Here is a 21,973-nt window from a genome sequence, read left to right as displayed (position 1 = left end):
CCCTAAAGCAAGTCGTTCTAATGAATTGCGTGGTAAACGAATACATGTTAACAACACGTTCGTAATATTGCCAGCACTGGGTGATTCCGGTGTCGTGCTGTTTCCCTTTCTTACCAACGTGCGTTTCGTCATTATGCTGTTAGTACACCAGCAGACTTCATCAGGGCTAGTCTCATATCCGCAGTGTCTCAGTTTGGCTCCAAAGTTCTGTAGGATACAATTATCAATTGATTTGCCCATATTTTCTGCAGGGGTTGGCATGACTAAATAGTCTGTGTGTGGGATTATTACTAATATGCAGCAGAATACGTCAATTACAGCTATGTTATTGATGTGTTGTGTTTGTTTTTTTCAAGTATGAAGGAGAAGGCTATGAAGATCCTTAGAAAATATGATGTGGAGGATAAATTCTCTGGCATGAAATTTAATAAAGCCTCAGTACTTTTGCCCGTATTTGTGAAAGATGGCAAACTCCATGTGCTGTTTACTCTGCGTTCCATGAAGGTAGGTGCATCTAGACGTTTATGTGTCTGTGTGTTTTAAAGCATATTCTACTGTAATAAATGGTGAATTACTTTATAATTTGTATACATCATCAAAAAACACAAGCATTATAATATTTGTAATTGTGAATTAGTACTATGTGCAGTGCCAAAAGGCTGCTTTAAGGTTGTCTCCTTGCCAGTCGGTATTTATCATCTGAGATCAGCGTAATCAATGCCCCTATCCTCATATAACTAGTTCTCATTCACTTAACACCAAGACTGAATACAGACAAGTCTTAATGAGCTCCCAATTGGTCTGCATTTGTGGTATCTCATTTGAAAAAAAAAATAACCTCTTATTGTGACTTTAAAACAGATTATACCACATATCTGTGACAGGCTATACTTTTGTATGTTTTATTCAACTGGTTTTCATTTTATGTATTCGTTCCTGCTTTGTCTTTTTTATCTCTTTTAACTGTAACTGATTTCACAAGCAAATGAATTGTATTTAATTTTAGCTGTAATTCTAAGGTCAAATTTAACGAAATAACGTTTTTTTCTGACTGACTGACTGATATCCATAATTATCTTAAGAAACATCCACATACTGTATTATACACAATCCACAAAAATAAACTCTGCCAACCATTCCCATCACATCATCCCGTAAATTGGCCATGCCAAATCTTCAATAAAAAACCTACCTTCACACTAGCTACTAAATGATAAAATCTGGTCTCCTACTGCCAACGAATAAACCATTGTCTCAAAAGAATCCTTGTTGCCAGGAACCAATTAGGTGACTGTGCATACCCTCTGACCTCCTTCTTGCCGGCACAGTCTCTTCAATTTCTGTCATATGTAGTGCGTATGTTCACCCTATTGTGGAACCATGCTTCCCGCTGACTCACTTTCCACATTTTCCTAACCCACTCCTTAAACTTGGGGTGGTGTGGAGTGCAAAAAACGATGGATTTAGGCCCAGATCCTTGTACTGGTGTGAATGTAAGACATTGATCTACATTCTGTCCATCAAATTGTTTTTTGTAATTTTCTCCCTGAGTGTACTGGGGTAGCTCAGACGTGGGTCCCAGAGCCTCCACACCACTGGAGTCAAGCTAGCCGGGCTGATGAGAGGTGTTACCTCGAAACCAGTCCGGTCCTCGGATGCTTGATTCCGGTCTGGGAAAGATATGGCTGTGTAGTTCGGACTGGACTGTTCCCATGGGGCACAGGGTCAGAGCTGATTTGCATAAAGCCATTATCTAACCCAGGGTGGTGTGGAGTGCAAAAAACGATGGATTTAGGCCCAGATCCTTGTACTGGGGTGAATGTAAGACATTGATCTACATTCTGTCCATCAAATTGTTTTTTGTAATTTTCTCCCTGAGTGTACTGGGGTAGCTCAGACGTGGGTCCCAGAGCCTCCACACCACTGAAGTCAAGCTAGCCGGGCTGATGAGAGGTGTTACCTCGAAACCGGTCCGGTCCTCGGATGCTTGATTCCGGTCTGGGAAAGATATGGCTGTGTAGTTCGGACTGGACTGTTCCCATGGGGTACAGGGTCAGAGCTGATTTGCATAAAGCCATTATCTAACCCAGGGTGGTGTGGAGTGCAAAAAACGATGGATTTAGGCCCAGATCCTTGTACTGGGGTGAATGTAAGACATTGATCTACATTCTGTCCATCAAATTGTTTTTTGTAACCATTCCCATCACATCACCCCGTAAATTGGCCATGCCAAATCTTCAATAAAAAACCTACCTTCACACTAGCTACTAAATGATAAAATCTGGTCTCCTACTGCCAACGAATAAACCATTGTCTCAAAAGAATCCTTGTTGCCAGGAACCAATTAGGTGACCGTGCATACCCTCTGACCTCCTTCCTGCCGGCACAGTCTCTTCAATTTCTGTCATATGTAGTGCGTATGTTCACCCTATTGTGGAACCATGCTTCCCGCTGACTCACTTTCCACATTTTCCTAACCCACTCCTTAAACTTGGGGATGACAGGAGTTTTTCAGTAGGAAGTGATTAATGACTGAGCACTTAAGATCACAATAAACATAGAGGCCCAGATGTACAACCCTAAAATGCATAGGCAACCCGTTTGCGCATGCAAAAAGAAATAGTGCCATGTACAATTCTTATTTAGCGAGTCACAATTTTTTCCGACTTGCTAAATAGCAATTGCGACCTGCTATTAGGAAGGGGCGTATTAAAGGTGCCCCTTCCTAATAGCGACTCTCTACCCCATGTATGAATGTTTTGCGACCGTAATTGCGGTTGCAAAACACGCACAATTTACAGCCCTCTTTAAGAGGGTGGTAATGCACTTGCAAATGGAAAGGGGTACCCAGAGGACCCCTTCCCCTTTGCAAATGTAGGGGTAAATATTTTTTGGGGTCAGGCAGTAGTCCCAGGGACCACTCCCTGCCCTTGAAAAACTAAACAAAAACGTTATTCTTTTTTTTAACCGGCATCCCGATTTGCTTTAAGGAAAATGGGCTGTATTGAAAAAAAATCTGCTTTATTTCAAAGTAGTCCCGGAGATGGAGGTCTGTTGAGTCCAGCAGGCCACCATCCCTGGGATGGCCAGCCATTCCCAATGGGGACAAAAATTGCGAGTGCCTCATGAATATTGAGGAGGCATGCAATTTGCCACCCCATTGAGAATCGCAAACAGTGTCTCAGACACTGTTGTACATGGGTGAGTCCCAAATTGCCATGGTCATGCATCTGGCCCAAAGCTCGCTACCTGATTACTCTTGGAGAAGGGAAGACATTTTCTTTAACTGTCCTACTAACCGGTTGAAATCTCCCTCCCCCTCCCATTTTAAAAATAAATAAATGGTTTAGGGAACTACAGGTTCAAAACATGTGCAGCCAATCCTCTTCAAGACCACTCTTTGGGTAATTCCCTGGGACTGACTGGAAATTTTTTATCCGAGTCCGTGCCATTAGGTATAACATCCATCCATTAAATAATGTCATACATTGACAATTTGCATCCCTAAAGCAAGTATGGCTCAAATTAGAGTACTGCTCCTAGAGTCTATCATGTAAGCCAATCCCTGTATGCTGCTCCCATTGTGTTCTCATGGCTATTACCAGCTTTTCTGGGTTAAGGAGGAGCTCCTGGTACCAAAAACCGAGGAAGAGATTAACTATCCTCCCTAAACAGGGTCTCTACCATCTTCCTGGAGGAACTGATTTCATCCCTGATAATGTTCGCAAGAACTGCTTTTATTTGAACGTACATGAAGAATTGATACTCTCTATAAAGTACCTTACCAGAAAACAAATTCTGGGAAGACTACAATGAGCCCTAAGAAAAATCCCTTATCTTTGCTACATTTAAATCTATCCATTTCCTTAGTGTCCCCTTAGTCTAACCGGGTGACAGATAACTACAGTAGCATAACGGTGTTTCAGCCTTAATAGTAGGTGTGCCCTGACTTGAAAAGATCCTCTGACACTGAACCTATATTTGAATCCGCTTCCTACATCTCACTTTTTTGGGAGATTTGGGGATTTTTGCGCACCAGGAGAGGTCAGACATGTTCAGGTGTTTCATCATCAGACTCAAAACCAAGCTATCAAAACTGATGATCACTACTGACAGACGACGCATCTGCAAGGCTGAGGATGACATATAATAAAGCAGTATAGGAATCCAAGTCCTCACTTGTTCATCGGCAGTTGTGTGGAATCAGAAACATTCACAGGTTAGACAGAGTTTTCTATAAAAAACGTGGACAAAAGCTGATACAGCTTGAAAAAAAGAATAATCTAATTTATAAGAGACTGTCACAAAAAGAAACCGGAACAGCAGGAGGATTGAAACTTTGATAAGTGCTATTCTTCCTATTATAGATAGCTGAAGACCCCTCCAGGTTTCCAGAAGAAATCCTGTGGCTGCTCTGAAAAGTATATCCCCAAATATCTCTTTGGGCCAGCTCTATAATTCCCTCTCAAAATATTAAGGAGAACTTCTATGGAAGTATTGAAAAGTAGACACTCGTTCTTGGCCTCATTTATATTGTATCCGCACGGAGCAGAAAAAGCCTTTATTATTTGCAGGGCTGGGATTAAAAACAACACAGTGTCACTTTCTTATAACTTTATTTTGGAAACCTTTGGTTAAAGAGTAAAATTATGTCTACTTTGGAGCAAGAGCTGAGCCAACGACTCTATGAAAAGGGCATATAATATTCGCGAGGCGGGCAACACTGCCAAGTCTTCGCCTCCAAAGCTATTTTCCCCACCGGAGAGTTCTTAATATTTGAGCTGTTGCGCCATGGTCCAAGGCTCGAACTGACCTTGTGAGCTGCAGTGGAACTTGAAATTGACCCACAATTTGGAATAAACACTTCCAGCTAACAAGGTCAAAAGGCTTATGTGTATCCAACAAAATAATGACTGGTGGTATAGAATTTGTCGACACCAAGTTCATAGCTGGCAAGGTTTCAGATATCTTACGTGTGACATTTTCATCATTTCAGTGTAATTATGAGTGACATTCAACGACTATGAGTGACACTTTCTCGCCAGCAAAATCTAGCAATGAAGACGAGGGAAACCTATAAATGTCAGAAATGACAACCATTTCAGCAACAAGAAACTATAAGAAGATCTTTAAACTGCTGCAAAGCACCAGAAATGGGAGGGCACTGTGGGGCTCGACTGCACCAAACAGGATGCGAGTGGCCCCAGCACGGATAATCTCGGTTGCCTGCTAATAATTTACATAGTTACTCAGTCACTACAGTGCCTCAGGTTTTCAGTACCATATAGCTAAAACTAGAAGGACAATCTGATAGGTTAATGCACATGCTTCAAGTTGAGTGAACGTCAGTGCAGCGAGAAACGGCAATAGAGTACCTTCAAAAGCAAGAGCCTTTCCTCATGAGACCCCAAACTGTGAACTGAACTAGAACTGGGAGGCAGATTTTCCCTGTTGTGTTCTCATGGAAATAAAGTTCTAATTTCAAGAGTAATATCTGGGCATGGGATGCACCAATATGAATCTGGGAGGTTAGTCTAGAGAAGGATCTCATCCTCCATCCTCAGGAACTCCGATGGGGTTGAATGTGACGTCTCCCACATCCATGGGGGTCTATTAGGATGGCGGGTGGACTCCAGTCCGTCCGCCACTTTAGCGGTGCTGGGACTGGCCGCCAGCGGTCCCGCATCGCCAATTAGGATGCGATCGCCACCATGGCCGTTGCATTCTGTATAGTTAACATTGTGGCGGGAGGTGCTGTATTCAGCACCGCCACAATGGTAAAGGGCATGCTGTGCATTTGCATGCACAACGTGACAGGCACCGCATGGTGCCTGCCACCTTGTGCATGCAAATGTCGGGGGGTACCATTGGTACCCCCCAAGTGCAGCCACCCATCTCCCCAACACCCTCGGGCCCCCATATGCATTCTATGCATGCCTTTCCATGGCAGAGTCTCTGCCATGGAAAGGCATGAGACCGCCATCATCGTAATATGGCAGGCACCTCCACCATATTGCGGGTCTTTTCCACCCGGTAAGCAAACAGGAGTATTGCCTACCGGCGGAAACCTGGCGGACCGTCTTTCCGTCCGCCTAGGTTCCCACCGCCATCGTAATATGGCGGGGGGAAATGTTAGGTGGGCGGACAGAAATGGTCCTAACAGACCCCTTAGTTTCTATCCCACACACCGAACCCTGCATCCGCCTTTCCTTTTTGTGACACATTTCCTGTTCACCCATCCGTCAACCTTCACTGTGTTTGCCTACTCACTTAGTAATCCTACTAGTGTACCCAATATGACCACCTAGTTAAGGAATCCTTTCACACTCTCTGTTTGCCCCGCCCTCCTGCACTTCACCCACTCTTCTTTGTCTACTTGTTACAGTCGTCTTCAGTGACCAGAATGACAGTGCCATATGTTTGGAAAGATTGTACATCTACAGATGGCAAATTTGTAAATGACTATTTTATAGAGGCTGGCTCTATCAATTTATCCCTTGACTCTCTTAAACTATTCCTTTGAAGAGGGTCTTTCCTGGAGGGCCCTGATGCTTTCGATTGACCTTTTATTAGGGAGTCAACTAGTTTCTGTGAGCTTTTCTTTTGTTAGTTTCTCTGTAGTCTGCTTTTCAACTTCTTGTTTGCGACAAATATGAAATTCGCCTAAAGTATTACAATACAGTTGTTTTGATATGGTTTCCGTTAATTGGATCAGATAAGGAACAGGTTTCCAAATATCGTTTTCCAGATGAGGACCCGAGGTTAAAGAAGTTGTTTTTCATTGTCTAAACTATAAATTGTTTCGTATTCCCTTGTCTCTCCTTTATCTCTGCTTCCTTTTTTCTTTATAACTTGTGCCTTCTGTTGTCCTGTGGAAGGTTAAAACAGGGGCCTTGCCAGCCAGTGCCATATGCAACGTGTGTGGGATCAGCACAGGAGATGGAAATAAGGAGTGGTATTAGCTGCCTGACTATGTTAGTCTTGATAGTCTAGATAGGATCTAGTATCCTGCCTGAGGTCTTGTACAGTGAGTGGTGCACCCCTCGCACTGTATTGTCCCCCGGCCCCCGCTGCTCCCTGACACTTCAGAGATTTCACTTACTGAACTCTGATGCTAGGCCTGACATCCATTTTGCGGTCTGGCAGGCTCCCAGCTCCCTAAGTGCGGAAAAGATGCAATGTCTCCAACCCCCTATCATACACCAGGTCAGGTGAGAGGGACAGAGGAGGCCATAGTGTGGCTCCAATCAGGTTAGAAAAGTGCAGCACCAAGCAGATGCAGGTTGCGGATCTGAGGGGTGATCAGCCGTAGGAGCTGCCAGCGATATCCAGCAGCAGGAGGGGTAAGCAGGCATGTCATGCGGCATGCGCCGCTCAGCTCAGCTCTAACTACTTTGATGTAATATCTGAGAAATTACAAGTAAAACCTGGTGCACAAAAATCCAACCGCCTAGAGACAGCCAAAACAAAATAACCCCACACACTAACCTGCACCTTTACAGTTCAGAATTGCACGGCACAGCGGCTGCGCGGCAATGTAAAAGGAAGCTGCTGCACACTGCCTCGATGTCAGGGGCCAATCAACCCACTGCATTGTTTCAACTATGTTTGTTTACCACACACTGTGATAACATGTCACGGGGTAGGCTTGAGGAAGAGACCAGGCATGGCTTGGTTAAATCCGAGGGTTGACTCTCAGCGCCAATAACTATACAGTCAGTGCATTAGGCAGGTCATTGTGAGTAAAGGTGAAAGTGTGTTTCAGACAGCACACTGGCAAATAGCATAGAGCGCTCTCATTAGCATCGCATTGGGTACTTAAATAGAGCTCCTTGTTGAGCGTGCCGTCATGCATGGGGTGGTGATGGCAATATAAATGCGAGACGTTGCATTTCAATACGAGGATGCGGACCACCACTGCAAATATATAGACCGCCCACTCGACCACCCACTGAGTAGCTTTGGCTAACACTGGCTCTATTGGGCTCTTCCTCAAAGATATTAAATGCAACAATATTACTTACAGGGAATGTATACTGTCTTGAAAGAAATAAAATACAAATATTTTTCTATGTCTGTAGAGGTGAGTATTGTCCTCAATGATGACAGGACAACAGGTCGATTAAACACTACTCTTTATTAACAAAATGGCACTATCACAGAGAGCGCCGAGCTGGCTGCCGTTCAGTCCCGCTCCGGCACCCGATCTCGCGCGACCCAAAATGATCGCCGTTCACGCTACGTGGTGACGTAGCGTGGACGCTAGAATGCCAACTCTACATATCTCCCCCTTTTTGTATCACATGAATAAAGCAGTCTTGGGGCGTTACTGTCCATCACCAATCTCCTAGTCCGGAACCTGGAAGCTCTCCCAATCACTCGCCCACCCCTCGTGCATCTTACCGGGGTGGACATCACTTCTCTCCCGCTGGCCATCGTGGACCCCTTCGCTCTACCTTCTTGGGTACACAGACTCTCTCTGCAAGACGACTCTCTCCTCTCTCGACTCTGTGTCTCTGCTCGGGGAGTTTCCCTGCCACCTTGCTCCAACCCTGGGTTTGCACCTTCCATGTCTCCTTCCTGGGTGAGCTCATTCTCTGTTGTGCTCTGGTCTGTCGCTCCCTGTTCCCGATCTTCAGGAGCTCATTGTATGATCTTGTTGCATCAAGCCATGCGATCCTGGGACCACACATTTCCATCACTAAGCAACGGTGCTCGATCATAAACCTCTTTGACTTGGAGGGGCCGGCTGCATTTGCTGTCTCCCTTTTTCTGCAACACTGCCAGCTTGACCCTCACCCATTCTCCTTCTTCCAATGACGTGTCCTTTACATTTTTCCTTTTGTTATAATGTTCAGTATATATGGCTTGAGCTTGCTCCAAATTTCTCTGTACTACAGCCGGAGACCATTTGCTAGTTACTGTCCTTTCCTTCCATGCCAAATTGTCTTTAGTAAAGGGATCTCTGCTTCTGAGAATCTGGAAGGGGCTGTACCCCGTACTGGTGGGCGTGATGCGGTAGGCCCAAATCATGTGTAAAATCTCTTTTTCCCAGTCCTTCCCTATCATGATGGCTGCCTGGATGGACCCCATTAGTACTCTATTGAATCGTTCCACTTGTCCATTCCCCGCGGGGTGATATATGGACGTGTGTTTGGTGATGATCCCTTTCCTCTCCATGTATTTAAGCCATTTTTCTGACGTGAATTGAGGACTATTATCGCTCAATATGGACTTGGGAATGCCTTCCCTGAGAAAGGTCGCCGTGAGGAACCTAAGTATGGTTTCCGTATCCATCTCCTCTTGGACATGAACTTCAGGCCATTTTGAGTATCTTTCTACTAGGACACATAGGTATATTGGGGTTCCTTGTTCGTCCAGTATATGTCCGAGTATGTCAATGGAGAGTTCCTCCCATGGATTCTTCGGGGCAGCAAATTTTCCGAAGGCCGGCCTCAACAGTGTCATGGTTTTGTCTGCATGCTGGCATTGGTCACATTCTCTTACACGTCGTTCAGTGTGTATGTCCATGCCAGGCCACCAGTAGCCTTGTTTGGCCCTCAGTTTAGTTTTTCCAATACCGAGATGACCCTCATGCAGTATTGCCAGTAGCCTCAGGATTAGCCCCTCCGGGGGTACCACCTTATCCCCTCTGTATACAAACACACCTTTGTCATCCAGGGACAGTTCCTCTCTTACTTCATATTACTTCCTCAGGTTTCCATTTAAATGCTTTTTATCGGGCCATCCTCCGACTATGTGTTCTATCACCTCTTGGATGTTCCTCTCCGCCTTATACGCATCCTTCCATTCTTGATTGCTTATGACCTTCTCCGGGTCTTCCATCAATGCCACCATCTCCTCACACGCTTCCTTCTCTTCCTCTGCTTTTTCCATTGCTGCAGCCCTGCTCAGGTAGTCAGCCACCTTGTTCCTGCTGCCCGGGATGTATTCCACATCGTATCGATACTCCAACAGTTTGAGGGTCATTTTTGCAATTCTGGGAGTGGCTCTCGCATGTCCGTTAGACATGAGAACTCTCACCAAAGGTTTGTGGTCCGTTTTAAGTTGGAACCTAGTGCCCCACAAGAACTGACGAAATCTGCCCATGGCCCACACTACTGCAAGCATTTCCTTTTCGATGACGCTAAACTTCTTTTCAGTGTCTGTCAGGGCTCTGGATGCGAAGCCTAATGTCTCCATCGTTCCTCCACCCCTGTCTTGCATTAGGACTGCTCCCAGCCCCTTGTCGCTGGCATCCGTTGTCAACCCTGTTTGACCCTGCGGATCGTTTCCGGGACAACATCCCTTTTGATACATTCAAACTCCTTCTGCGTCTCTTCCATCCATGCGAATGCCGTTTTCTCTCTCGTAAGCTGCCTCATGTGGTGGGTCTTGGTGGCGAAGTGTTGTACGAACTTGCTGTAATATTCAGCCATCCCGAGAAAGTACCTAACTTCTTCCTTGCTGGAGGGGGGTGGAGCATCACATATTGCTCTCACATTATCCTTCTTTGGTGTGATACCCTGTTCACCAATTTCATGTCCCAGATAGGTGACAGAGGCCATCCCTAGACGGCACTTCTCCCACTCTGCGGTCAGTCCTTTATTCTCCAGCACATTCAGTACCCTGGACAATTTGGTGTCGTGGTCTCGTTGGTCCCTACCCATCGCCAGGATATCATCTTGGAAGTATTGGATCCCTTCCATGTCTTTGAAGAGGCGGTGCATGAGTTTCTGGAAGACTGCCGCTGCTGAGGCCAGGCCAAAAGGCATTCTGCTGAATTGGTAACACCCGAAGGGAGTTATGAATGACGTCAGCTTCCTACTCTCCGGGTGTAACGCTATCTTGTGGTACGCCGACGTTGGATCAATGGTGAGTACCATTTTTCTCCCTTCGTTTTCGCCAGCATTTCCTCGATGCGGGATAACGGGAACTTTTCCAACTCAATGCTTTTGTTTAGTTCACGCAGGTCCACACACAAAACTTCATTACCACCACCAGGGGCGTAAGCCACTCCGCACACGTGATGGGCTCTATTATCCCATTCCTTTCCAGCTTTTGCAGTTCCCGTTGCACTGCTTCCCTCACTGCGATCGGCACATTCCTCACTTTGTGTGATACCGGCGTGGCATCCATCTTGAGGACGATCTTGTGAGAGAATTTTTCCAATTTCCCACCCTTTCCACCGAACACCTTTTGGGAAGTCTCTTTTCCATTTTTCTAGGTCTGGCCATTGTTCTGGCGCCGTCATCAGTACCTGTACCGCTCCGCCGGGGTCCAGCTTGATGCCCAAGTCTCCTTGATCAATCCAGCCTAGGACCGACGGCCCTTTTCTGCTACATATAATTTACAAGCATCACTGCATCCCCTGAACTCGAATTTCAACGTCCTAAACCCCACCATTGAATGCGATCTCCAAGGTACGTGACCGGTCTGATGTCTGGTGTTTCCAACTGCGGACCCAGATGAGGCGTGAATTTCTCAGTCCATACTGCTCTCTGGACTATCGTGCATGGCGATCCTGAGTCCGCCACAATGCTTATCATCACACCGCCTATTAGCATGTCAAGTAACGGTTTGTTCGACCTCCTGGCGTCCACACTTAGAACTTGATCCTCTTGCACTCTTCAGCCACCACAATTGATGACCTCTTCACACCCCACTCCATCGCCTCCATAGACTACATTCTCATCGGAGACCTGAACATCCACCTCGACAACCGCAGCGACCCCGTCTCCACCACCCTCCTTCACAACCTCGCCAACCTTGGAATGAAACGGCTTGTCACCACCCCCACCCACAGAGCCAAACACACCCTCAACCCCATCTTTACAGTAGGTACATACATCCACTGCAGCCACACCATGCAGACCCTCTGGACAGACCACCACTGCATACACTTCACCTTCAACACCACCACCGCACCCAAACCCGCCCGCGCCTGCCACAAAGGAACCGGAGCAAGATTACAGAGGAAAACCTTAACACCACCCTCCTCCACGACCCCCCCTCCGCCACGACCGACGCCACCTCTGCAGCCAAAGAACTACACTGCTGGCTCTCCAGCTACGCTGACAAACTCGCACCATTTGCCACCCCATCAAACAACACCCCCGGAAGGCCTCCTGGTTCACCACCGACTCCAAGAAGTCAGGCTCCTGCAGACGCCTCAAGAAACTCTGACGAAACAGGAAAACCACAGAAGACCAGAACAACTACAGGAATGCCAGTAAGGAATACCACCAGCGCATAAGAGCCACCAAGCGGACCTTCATCAAGAACAAAAACCACACCAACGCAAGTAACACTAAAGACCTCTTCAACGTCATACAGCAGTTCACCAAGCCCCCCAGCGAAGCCACGGACATCACAATTTCCCAGGACCTCTGCAACAAGCTCAGCTCCTACTTTCACCTGAAAATCATGGTCCTCTACTACAACTTCAGCGAACAGACTCCGTACTCCTCTTCCCCCCCCCACCACTACCGACAACCAGCCAACCATCACCACCTGGAAGCCTGCTACTACTGAAGACACCACCACGACCATGAAGAACACCCACTCAGGAGCCCCAACGGACCCCTGCCCCCTACACACAGAGCCGCCGCCACCATTGCACCCGAACTAGGCCGGACCATCAACGCCTCCCTCGAATCCAGCATCTTCCCCGATGACTGGAAGCGAGCGGAGGTCAAGCCCTCCTCAAGAAACCCTTGGTCGACCCGACGGACCTGAAGAACCACCGGCCCATCTCTCTCCTTCCCTTCGCAGCCGAAGTCACCAAGAGATTCATCAATGCCCAGCTGACCACCTTCAGCGAAGAGAACGCCCTTCTCGAATCCTCCCAGTCCAGATTTTGCAGCAACCACAGCACCAAGACCGCCCTCCTCGCTGCCACTGATGACATCCGCATACTACTTTACCAGGGCCACACCGCGGCCCTCATCCTACTAGATCTCTCTACAGCCTTCGACACCGTCTCACTCTGCACTCTCGCAGCCAGCCAGACTACACGACGCTGGTATACGAGTAACCACCCTTGACTGGACTGCTCCTTTCTCTCTGGCAGAACCCAAAGGTTCAGAGCCCCCCCTCTTCCTCTCCGAACCTGCAAAGATCAACTGTGGAGTACAACAAGGATCCCCACTCAGCCCCTCGCTCTTCAACATCTACATGGCCCCCCCTCGCCAACATCGTCGGACAGCATGGGCTCAGCATAGTATCTTACGCACCAGCTCATCCTCTCCCTCACAAAAACCTCGAAGACATCAAACCCCGCTTCCAAGAAGGAATGAAAGATATTGCAGCCTGGATGAGTGACTGTAGCCTAAAACTGAACTGGGAGAAGACTGAGGTCCTCCTCTTTGGATGTTCCCCCACTGTGTGGGACAGCTCCTGGTGGCCCCCTGCCCTCGGAACCCCACCCACACCGGCGGACCACTCCCGGAACCTCAGCATCATTCTAGACTCCTCTCTCACCATGACCCGCCAGACCAATGCTATCACCTCCAACAGCTTCAACTCCCTCCGCATCCACCTCGCCGCCACTGATGACATCTGCATACTACTCGACCAGGGTCACACTGCTGCCCTCATCCTACTAGCCCTCTCTACAGCCTTCGACACCGTCTCGCACTGCACTCTTGCAGCCAGACTCCACGACGCCCGTATACGAGTAACCGCCCTTGACTGGAACTGCTCCTTTCTCTCTGGCAGAACCCAAAGGATCAGAGCCCCCCCTCCCTCTTCCTCTCTGAACCTGCAGAGATCAACTGTAGGGTACCCCAAGGATCCCCACTCAGCCCCACGCTCTTCAACATCTACATGGCCCCCCCTCGCCTCCATTGTCAGACAGCATGGGCTCAGCATAGTATCTTACGCTGACAACACCAGCTCATCGTCTCCCTCACAAAAAACCTCGAAGACACCAGACTCCGCTTCCAAGAAGGAATGAAAGACGTCGCAGCTTGGATTAGTGACAGTAGCCTAAAACTGAACTGGGAGAAGACTGAGGTCCTCCTCTTTGGATGCTCCCCCACTGTTTTGGACAGCTCCTGGTGGCCACCTGCCTTCGGAACCCCACCCACCCCGACGGACCACTCCCGGAACCTCAGCATCATTCTAGACTCCTCTCTCACCATGACCCGCCAGACCAACGCGGTCACCTCCACCTGCTTCAACTCCCTCCGCATCCTCCGCAACCCCCCCCACCCCTGAAAGCAGAAAAACTGTCACCCACGCACTCATAGCCAGCAGATTGGTCTACAATAACTCCCTCTATGCCAGAATCAACAAACCCCTGCTACACAAGCTCCAAACTATCCAGAACACCGCAGCCAGACTCGTCCGCGGAACCCACGACACAAGCACATGACCCAGCACCTAAGAGACCTCCACTGGCTCCCCATCGACAAAAGAGTAACATTCAAACTACTCACCCACGCCTACCAATACCTCCACAACATTGGACCCAAATACCTTAATGAAAGAGTCTCCTTCCACGTACCCAAAAGGAACCTCCGCTCCGCCGACCTCGCCCTGGCAGAGATCCCACTCATCTACAGAACCAGAGCAGGCGTAGGAGCCTTCTACGTTGCAGCAAAGACCTAGAACGAGCTCCTAGTCAAAATTAGACGCTCCCCCACTCTGCACACCTTCAGGAAGAGCCTCAAGACCTGGCTCTACAACTGATCTGGAGCTGCACCCCCCTCCCCAGCACCTTGAGACCCTCGCTTGTGAGTAGCGCTCTTTATAAACCCCTCATTGATTGACTGTATTACAAGTACTGCGGTCGAACCTCCAGGGAAATCCCTGGCGGTGGCGTAGCTGCCTAGGGAAGCAATATGCTTGGTGGTGCCGCTGCGGCACTGACAATTATATTACAAGTTTCCCCACCTCCAGACTTTTCATGGCGGTGAGCCCACCATGAAAATGCTGGCAGTGGGGAAAGAAAGGGGGCCCTACATGCTCCCCTAATGTCCCTGTGCATGGAGATGCAGACATGGGGCCACATGTTGTGCCTCGCTGTGTGAATGCACCTCCTTTCCAGCACGGCATGGACAGCACAGTCCATGCCATGCTGGAACGGCCTTTGACGCTCCCATTGTGGTGCCTTTCTTATAGACACTGCCGTGGGACCGCCTTGCCGCCCACCCGCCAGACCACGAGAAAAGCAGTAAAAAGCCACCCGGTCGCCACCAAAGCCGACTGGGTGGCGGTCGGCTTTGGTGGTGTAAGAGTATAGCGGTGATGTGGCTGCCTGCTCCCACACAGCCAAAGTTATAATCAGGCTCTATGACAGGATTCGTATCTGCTCTACAGATCCTCGAGGCTACATTATACTGATGGACACGTAGATAATGACACTGGGGAATTACCCATCATTTCTGCTGTTTGCAGTAGATGGTGCAAAAGAACAAGAGAGGAAAAGACGTTTCTTCATCCCGGCCATATGCAGGACTCTTTTTACAGCCTCCCAGGTCACCTTTCCATTTAGCTATGAGTGTAGCAAGAGGAGGTGAACCTAGCCTTAACCTTAAATAAAGTGCTTTAGTGAATGCAGGGTCTATCTCATTCATGTATTTCTCAAATTGAGGAAATGGCTTAAACTCAAACAAGCTTTATCACGTGCCCCAGGCCTACATGGTTGTATAGTTTAGCCTCATCATACTCCCAATAAGCAAACTTCAGCTTTTTTATAGCGAGAGGAGTAATAATGCTTGGATCTAGCCAATATTCTTGCGAACCCCTAGAACAGCGGTTCCCAATCTGTGGCCGCGGCATCCCGATGTGCCATCAAAACTAGCCAGGGGCGCCGCGCACCAAGGGTTTCTGATTTGCAGTTAACGTCTATTCTGGACAGAAATGTGCGGTTTTCAGTAAAAGCACTAGATGGCGGTAGAGCATTATTCATAAAGAGTGCAGAAGTGAATATTCCTAGTCGCTCCTGCCTTCAGCAGCGTTTCCTGCTCTGACCTGCATTTCAGCAAAGAGAGAGATGGAAGTATCAACTTTTGCAGCTTATTGAGATGGGAGCGTGGCGTGTGGGGCTCGGATAGCCATCATATGAAGGTGCTCAGAGGCTCGTGCTGCCCTTCTTCTCCGTTAAGGCAAACAGTGACCAGCCAGCTGCTAGAGGAGTGACGGCTTCCTCGGAGTCAGGTGCATGTCTGTGTGGATGACGCAATCGCCCTTCTTGTTCTGGGATGATCCAAGAATAGTTAAAAATCTCTGTTCTTTCACACATGGATAGGGCAAAGGCTGATCAGCTCTAACTGGTCTCTTCATATTGGGTTCCCCTCCTACTAGCACCCTGTTACTGTCCAGGATAGGGTTTTTATGTAACCTCATAACCTCAGTACTATTGGTTGGAGTAGCCCTTTTTCATTGGTGATTCACGGGGCCTGCTGACCATCATCTAAATATAAATGTATACATAACTTTGTGCCAGGAGGTCCTTAGATTTATAATGATTTTGTTCAAAGGAAGAGATTAGTTCTGCTGATCTTTCCTCCTTTAGCCCTGGGATTTAACTCTCATCCTGGTTCCAGTATCTGAAAAGCATAAGGCATAGAACAAGGCCTTCCTGGCCTTCTGTGGTTTAAATGCTGTTGGACGTCCTTAACCTGGTGGCTTGTGATCATGTGTTTCCACAGCTGGAATTTTCTACCTTTGTGTATTGCTGTACATCCACAGCCTGCTCCATGTTAGCTCTAAGAGAAACTAAGGAGTTTGCTGTTTACCTGTGTCTGTTAGGGAGAAACCAGTAGTGAGCCCACCTCTGTCCCCCTACACAGCTTCCAGGTAGGTCAGCAACCCTGGTAGGGACTCCACTTCGCACATGTTTCTCCTGTGGCATGTTCCAAACTATTTTGGAGTGAACCCACCTTCTTTAGGGATTTGAATATGCCTGCCCGAGGAATGAATTTCTTTGCAACTTGAAATTGTGTACTTTCATTGTTAAATTTTCATATTGACATTGTACAGTGTTCTGCTGCCTAGTGTTGAGGCCCAATCTGGTACAATCAGACGGTACGCAATAATGTGCTAAAAATAAAAAAAGTAGATGGCAGGCGCAGATCTTCTCTATCAATGCACCCAGGGTCTGAAACAAAATTCCTGTATCTATCAGGGCCTCACAGACCCTGCACAGGAACGAGCTAAAGACACACATCTTTAAAGACCACTACATCTCAATGCAGTAACAGTTCACTTCTTAGAGTATCCCATGTCCCTCCAATCAGTCGTTGACACTGCATGGAGCTCCGCAGTGTATAGGATAGGATTACATCTATGGGTATAATTCCTTCATCACCTTCACCCCAATTCTTTTCAGAGAGACAAATGGCCCAGTTTACATCTCCTCACCCACCAAACAAAATTATCATAATAGGGTTCCACGGCCAATAGGTCAAGGGAGCTGCGGGTTCAAAACGTTTGGGAACCACTGCCCTAGAACAGAGAAACTGCTTCAAATAATCCATCCACTGAATTTTCGCCCCACCCTGGGATCTGTAATAAAATCCTGAGTGAAAGGGCGGGGCTCTGGTTCAACAAATGCAAAGCACAGAGTTTGTGTGAGGCTAACAAAGCAGTGAAGCTACTCGCATCGTAATTGATGCTAGGAATAAAACTCACACAAGACACAAAGACATACTCAACACTTTCCAAGAGTTCTATGCCGACCTATACAACTCAGACCAAAACCTTAACCAGGGGGAATGCGCCAGATAGCTTGCATGCTTAAACCTCCCCAAACTCAACCCATCAGAGGCAGCAACGTTAGGGCAGAATATCACAGACCCGAAATAGAGAGAGCCATCTTCTCCCTTAAAAGGAATAAGGCCCCCGGCTCGGATGGTTACTCAGCTGACTTCTACAAGACGTTCCAGAGAAAGTTAATACCTACTATGAAGAGAGTTTTCTATGAAACAACGAAGTCAGAGACAGTCCCCCCCCCCCGCCGATGGCGGAGGCAAACATTATAGTCATACCCAAAGAGGGCAAGGACCATACACTACCAAAAAACTACAGACCCATTTCCCTTATCAGTGTGGACTGTAAGATTTATGCCAAGATACTAGCGGTTAGGTTGAACTCTCTCCTCCCCAAACTCGTCAGCAACGCCCAAGTCGGTTTCATGCGGAACCGCATGGCCAGCGACAATACGCGCCTCTTCTGCCACATCCTAGAGCAAACCTCCACTAAAACAGACCCGACAGTGGCAATTGCTCTTGACGCAGAGAAGGCTTTTGATAAGGTCTCGTGGGCATTCCTGGAAGTGTGCATTCGGGCCTTCAACCTGGGTGAGGCCTACATTAAGATAACAATGGCCCTCTACCGATCACCATCAGCGAGTTTAGCGATCAACGGCTCAACCTCGAGCTCTTTCAAACTAAAGCAGACAAGGCTGCCCTCTATCACCCTCTCTGTTCCTTTTGGCCTTGAAACCCCTGATCCAAGGGATTAAACTAAACAAAGACATTGCAGGGGTTCGAATCAAGGATACAGCAGTAAAACTTGCAGCATATGCAGATGACATACTAATAGTAACCGAACAACCTAAGAAGTCGATCAAGGCCCTAATGGACACAATTGCTCAGTACTCCAGCCTTTCAGGCTACAAGCTGAACAATGACAAATCTGAGTGCAAACCCCTAAACATCCACTGCACCCGCGATGCACTGGGGAAATCTGGGTTAACCTGGCAGACAGGCGGCATTAAGTATCTTGGCATACTGTTCGAACGAACCTATAAAGCTCCCTCCGCCACAACAAAAAAGCACTACTAGAGAAGGTAAAAAACTCTAAGAGATATGGAGCCCTAAATTTATCACTTGGTGGGGTAGAATAGAAACTATAAAAATGATGATCACCCCAATGATCAACTATCTGTCAAGCCTGCTCCCGCACCTACTAACAGACAATTTCCACTGGAAAATCGATAACATGATCTCAAAATTCATATGGCAGGACAAGAGGGTTAGGATCAGCATCAAGAAGCTGAGACTACCTAAACAACAGGGGGCCTTAATCTTGTGGACTTCCAAACCTACCAACTAGCGTTCCTGGCAAAACAGGGCTCGCAGTGGGTGTCCTCTACACAGGACTACTCCCCAGTATGGCTTCTGGTAGAGAAAGCCATACTAAACAATAGACACCCCTCACCATGCTCACAACGAACACCTACCCCTCCGTATCTATTTATTCAGAGTTTTATATAGCGCGAACAAGATATTTGCAGATATCAGAGCGCGTTACAGAAACAAGGGGTAGGGGCAACAGGAGGGTGATTAAACAAACTATTGGGTACAATATAGTAGTGGAGGATATAAGCCTGGTTTCAGGAGGGAGTGCATTCCAGATCCTGGGTGCCATTCCTGAGAAGAAGCGTTTGTATGTTTTTTCCTTCCGGAATCTTTGAGGTTTCAGGAGGAGATTTTTTGTACTTCTATTGGATCTCGAGCCTCCTGATATAGTCAGCTTTTGAGTGAGGTAGTTGGGTGACTTGTGGTGTACGGCCGAGTGTGTCATACAGGCAATTTTCAGCTGTATTCTGGCTTCAAGAGGCAGCCAGTTCAGGGATTTTAAGTCAGGGGATATATGCGAATGTTTTCTTGAACCAGTGATGAGTCTCGCAGCAGCGTTCAAGGAGGCTCTTAGGGGTGCGGTTGTTGAAAGGGGGAGTCCGCTGAGGGCCACAATTCCGTAGTCTATGCGAGGGATGACTAGGGCTTGTACAGCAGTTTGGAAGTCCTTAGCTGGGAAGAAGGGTTTAAGTTTCCTCAGAGTGTTGATTTGGAAATTAGCTCCTTTAGTTGCTCTGCTAATGTGCTGCTGCATGTTGAGGTTGGCGTCAAGTGTGGTGGGTTGGACATTGAGCGCAGTTAGGTGATTGAGCCAGGTTTGGGTGATGGCGATTTTCGCAGGAGGTGAGATCAGAAGGAACTCAGTTTTCAGAGCATTTAGTTTGAGGTGATTATCGGCCAACCATGATTGGGTGTTTCTGAGTGTGGAATTCAGAAGTTTGATGTCTTCCGGGGATTGTAGCTTGAGGTAAAGTTGAGTGTCATCGGCGTACATATGGAAGTGTACATTAGATGCTTGCAGCAGGGTGGTGAGTGGTTCCATGACGAGGTTGAACAATGTGGGGGATAGGGAGGATCCTTGTGGGACGCCTAAAGTTACAGGCACAGATGAGGACAGCACGTTGTTGATCTTGAACTTCTGAGACCGGTTATGTATGAAGGAAGAGAACCATTTGAGAACAGTCCCGGATAAACCCATTCTGGTATTTAACAGCTCCAGTAGGCTCTCATGTTTGACAGTATCAAATGCTGAGGAGAGATCAAGAAGGATGAGGAGGCAGGAATCATTGCCATCAAGGATTTGGAGGGCGTCATCAATTATGTGCGTCATAGCCGTTTCCGTGCTGTGTCTCGCTCGGAAGCCTGATTGATGAGGGTTGAGGAGGTCAAACTGATCAATGTGTTTTGTTAGTTGGAGTTGTACGCATTTTTCCAACAGTTTGGCCAGGGTGGGGATATTGGTGATAGGGCGGTAATTGTTTAGGTCAGCCGGGTCAGCTGTAGGTTTCTTGAGTATAGGCGTGACTTGCCCCACCTTGAGGGAGTCTGGGATGAGTCCTTGCTGAAGGGAGCTGTTAATGATTTTAGTCCAGAGTGGGAGGAGCAGGGGGGTGAAGTCTTTTACAGCATTAGCAGGTAGGGGGTCTGTGAAGTGATTAGAGGGCTTCAAGGTGCCGAGCAGTTTGTGAACTGTTTCTTCAGAGTAGGTGTCAAAGGACGTCCATGATGCGTTGTTTTTAGGTTGAGTGGTAGTCATGCTGATAGATCTGGAGTATCGGCTTACATCATTGAGGAGCTCACTACTTATGTTGTCGGTCTTTAGCTTAAAGAAAGCAGAAAAGTCTTCACAGTGTAGAATATCGCTTGTTGTGGTGTTTGCTTGTAAGGGTTGCATCTTGGTTTGAGTTTTTGACTAGTTCGACTTGGTCGGTTTTTTGCTTGGTCCAGCTGGAGGCTAAAGAAGTCTGATTTTGAGCGCTTGATTTTCCTAAAGTAGGCCTTTCTCTTGTTCTTAAGCGTTATAAGGTGCAGTGCTGAGGGGTCAGATCTCCAGGTGCGCTCAGCCAATCTCATAGCACGCCTGTCTTCATTGAGTCTACCGTCATACCAAGGGTTCGAGTTCTTGGTGGAGACTCTCTTCAGTTGCAGGCGGGTGGCTTCGTTGATTATTGAGTTCATAGAATCGAGGTGGAGGTCGGTCATTGATTGAACATCAGAGGCGCCCGAAGGGGGAAGGAGGAGACTGCAGGTGTGGGAAGGCAAGGAGTTAGGGTTAAGATTCTTTTTTTTTTTTTTTTTAAATTAAATTTATACTTTATTACACCTTCGATGTAAGCACACAGCACTCATCGCCTACAACCCGGAGGCCGGCGGCAACAATAGATAGCACCTAGGTCAATGGCCAGTAGTCGCATACACAGCCATAACGCCAGCATCCTGGGGGCCTGGCAGCGTACACATAGGAAAAAAAAACCAAAAGAAAAATAGGACCGTTCTGTGGGAATAGCTTATGTCTGATATCAAAAATACATTAGTTAATACTGGTGCCGACACCCATGACCATAGTTCGGTGTGCAAAAATAATGCAAGTAGTTTGCATGTGCTAAACAAAGTTCCAGGATCGTAGTAACACAATATCCTGAGAGAAGGAGGAAAAAGGGTGCAATAAACCCACACCTAAACAAACCCCCACCCTACACACAAACCAGCCTACCCGTACCCGTGTCCACCCACCCACCTGCACTAACTACTGTTCCTATAGATGAACTTAGGACCCATGGTGAAGGACCCGAGGGCCCAGTGGTTTGACGCAAAATTCAAAAGGGACCACTAAGGCCACCCTCCCAGCACAGCCGTCCCGGGGACTCACGCACTCAACTTCT

At 47.6% G+C, this 21,973-nt stretch overlaps 1 protein-coding gene across 3 annotated transcripts in view; it reads left to right on the top strand.

Annotated features, from left to right (window-relative positions):
• The window catches only part of NUDT7 (nudix hydrolase 7), a 115,334-nt gene that overhangs the window by 17,042 nt on the left and 76,319 nt on the right, over positions 1 to 21,973 (top strand). For all 3 annotated transcript variants that reach the window (XM_086945102.1, XM_086945101.1, XM_086945103.1), the window contains exon 2: positions 357 to 504. In XM_086945102.1, the coding sequence (XP_086801228.1) occupies positions 357 to 504 (148 nt within the window). The remainder of the gene's footprint in view (positions 1 to 356; positions 505 to 21,973) is intronic.

This window comes from Lissotriton vulgaris, chromosome 12 (assembly GCF_964263255.1).
Source record: "Lissotriton vulgaris chromosome 12, aLisVul1.2, whole genome shotgun sequence".
In the NCBI taxonomy this organism is placed as follows: Eukaryota; Metazoa; Chordata; class Amphibia; order Caudata; family Salamandridae; genus Lissotriton; species Lissotriton vulgaris.
This window is presented reverse-complemented; position numbering and strand designations above follow the sequence as displayed.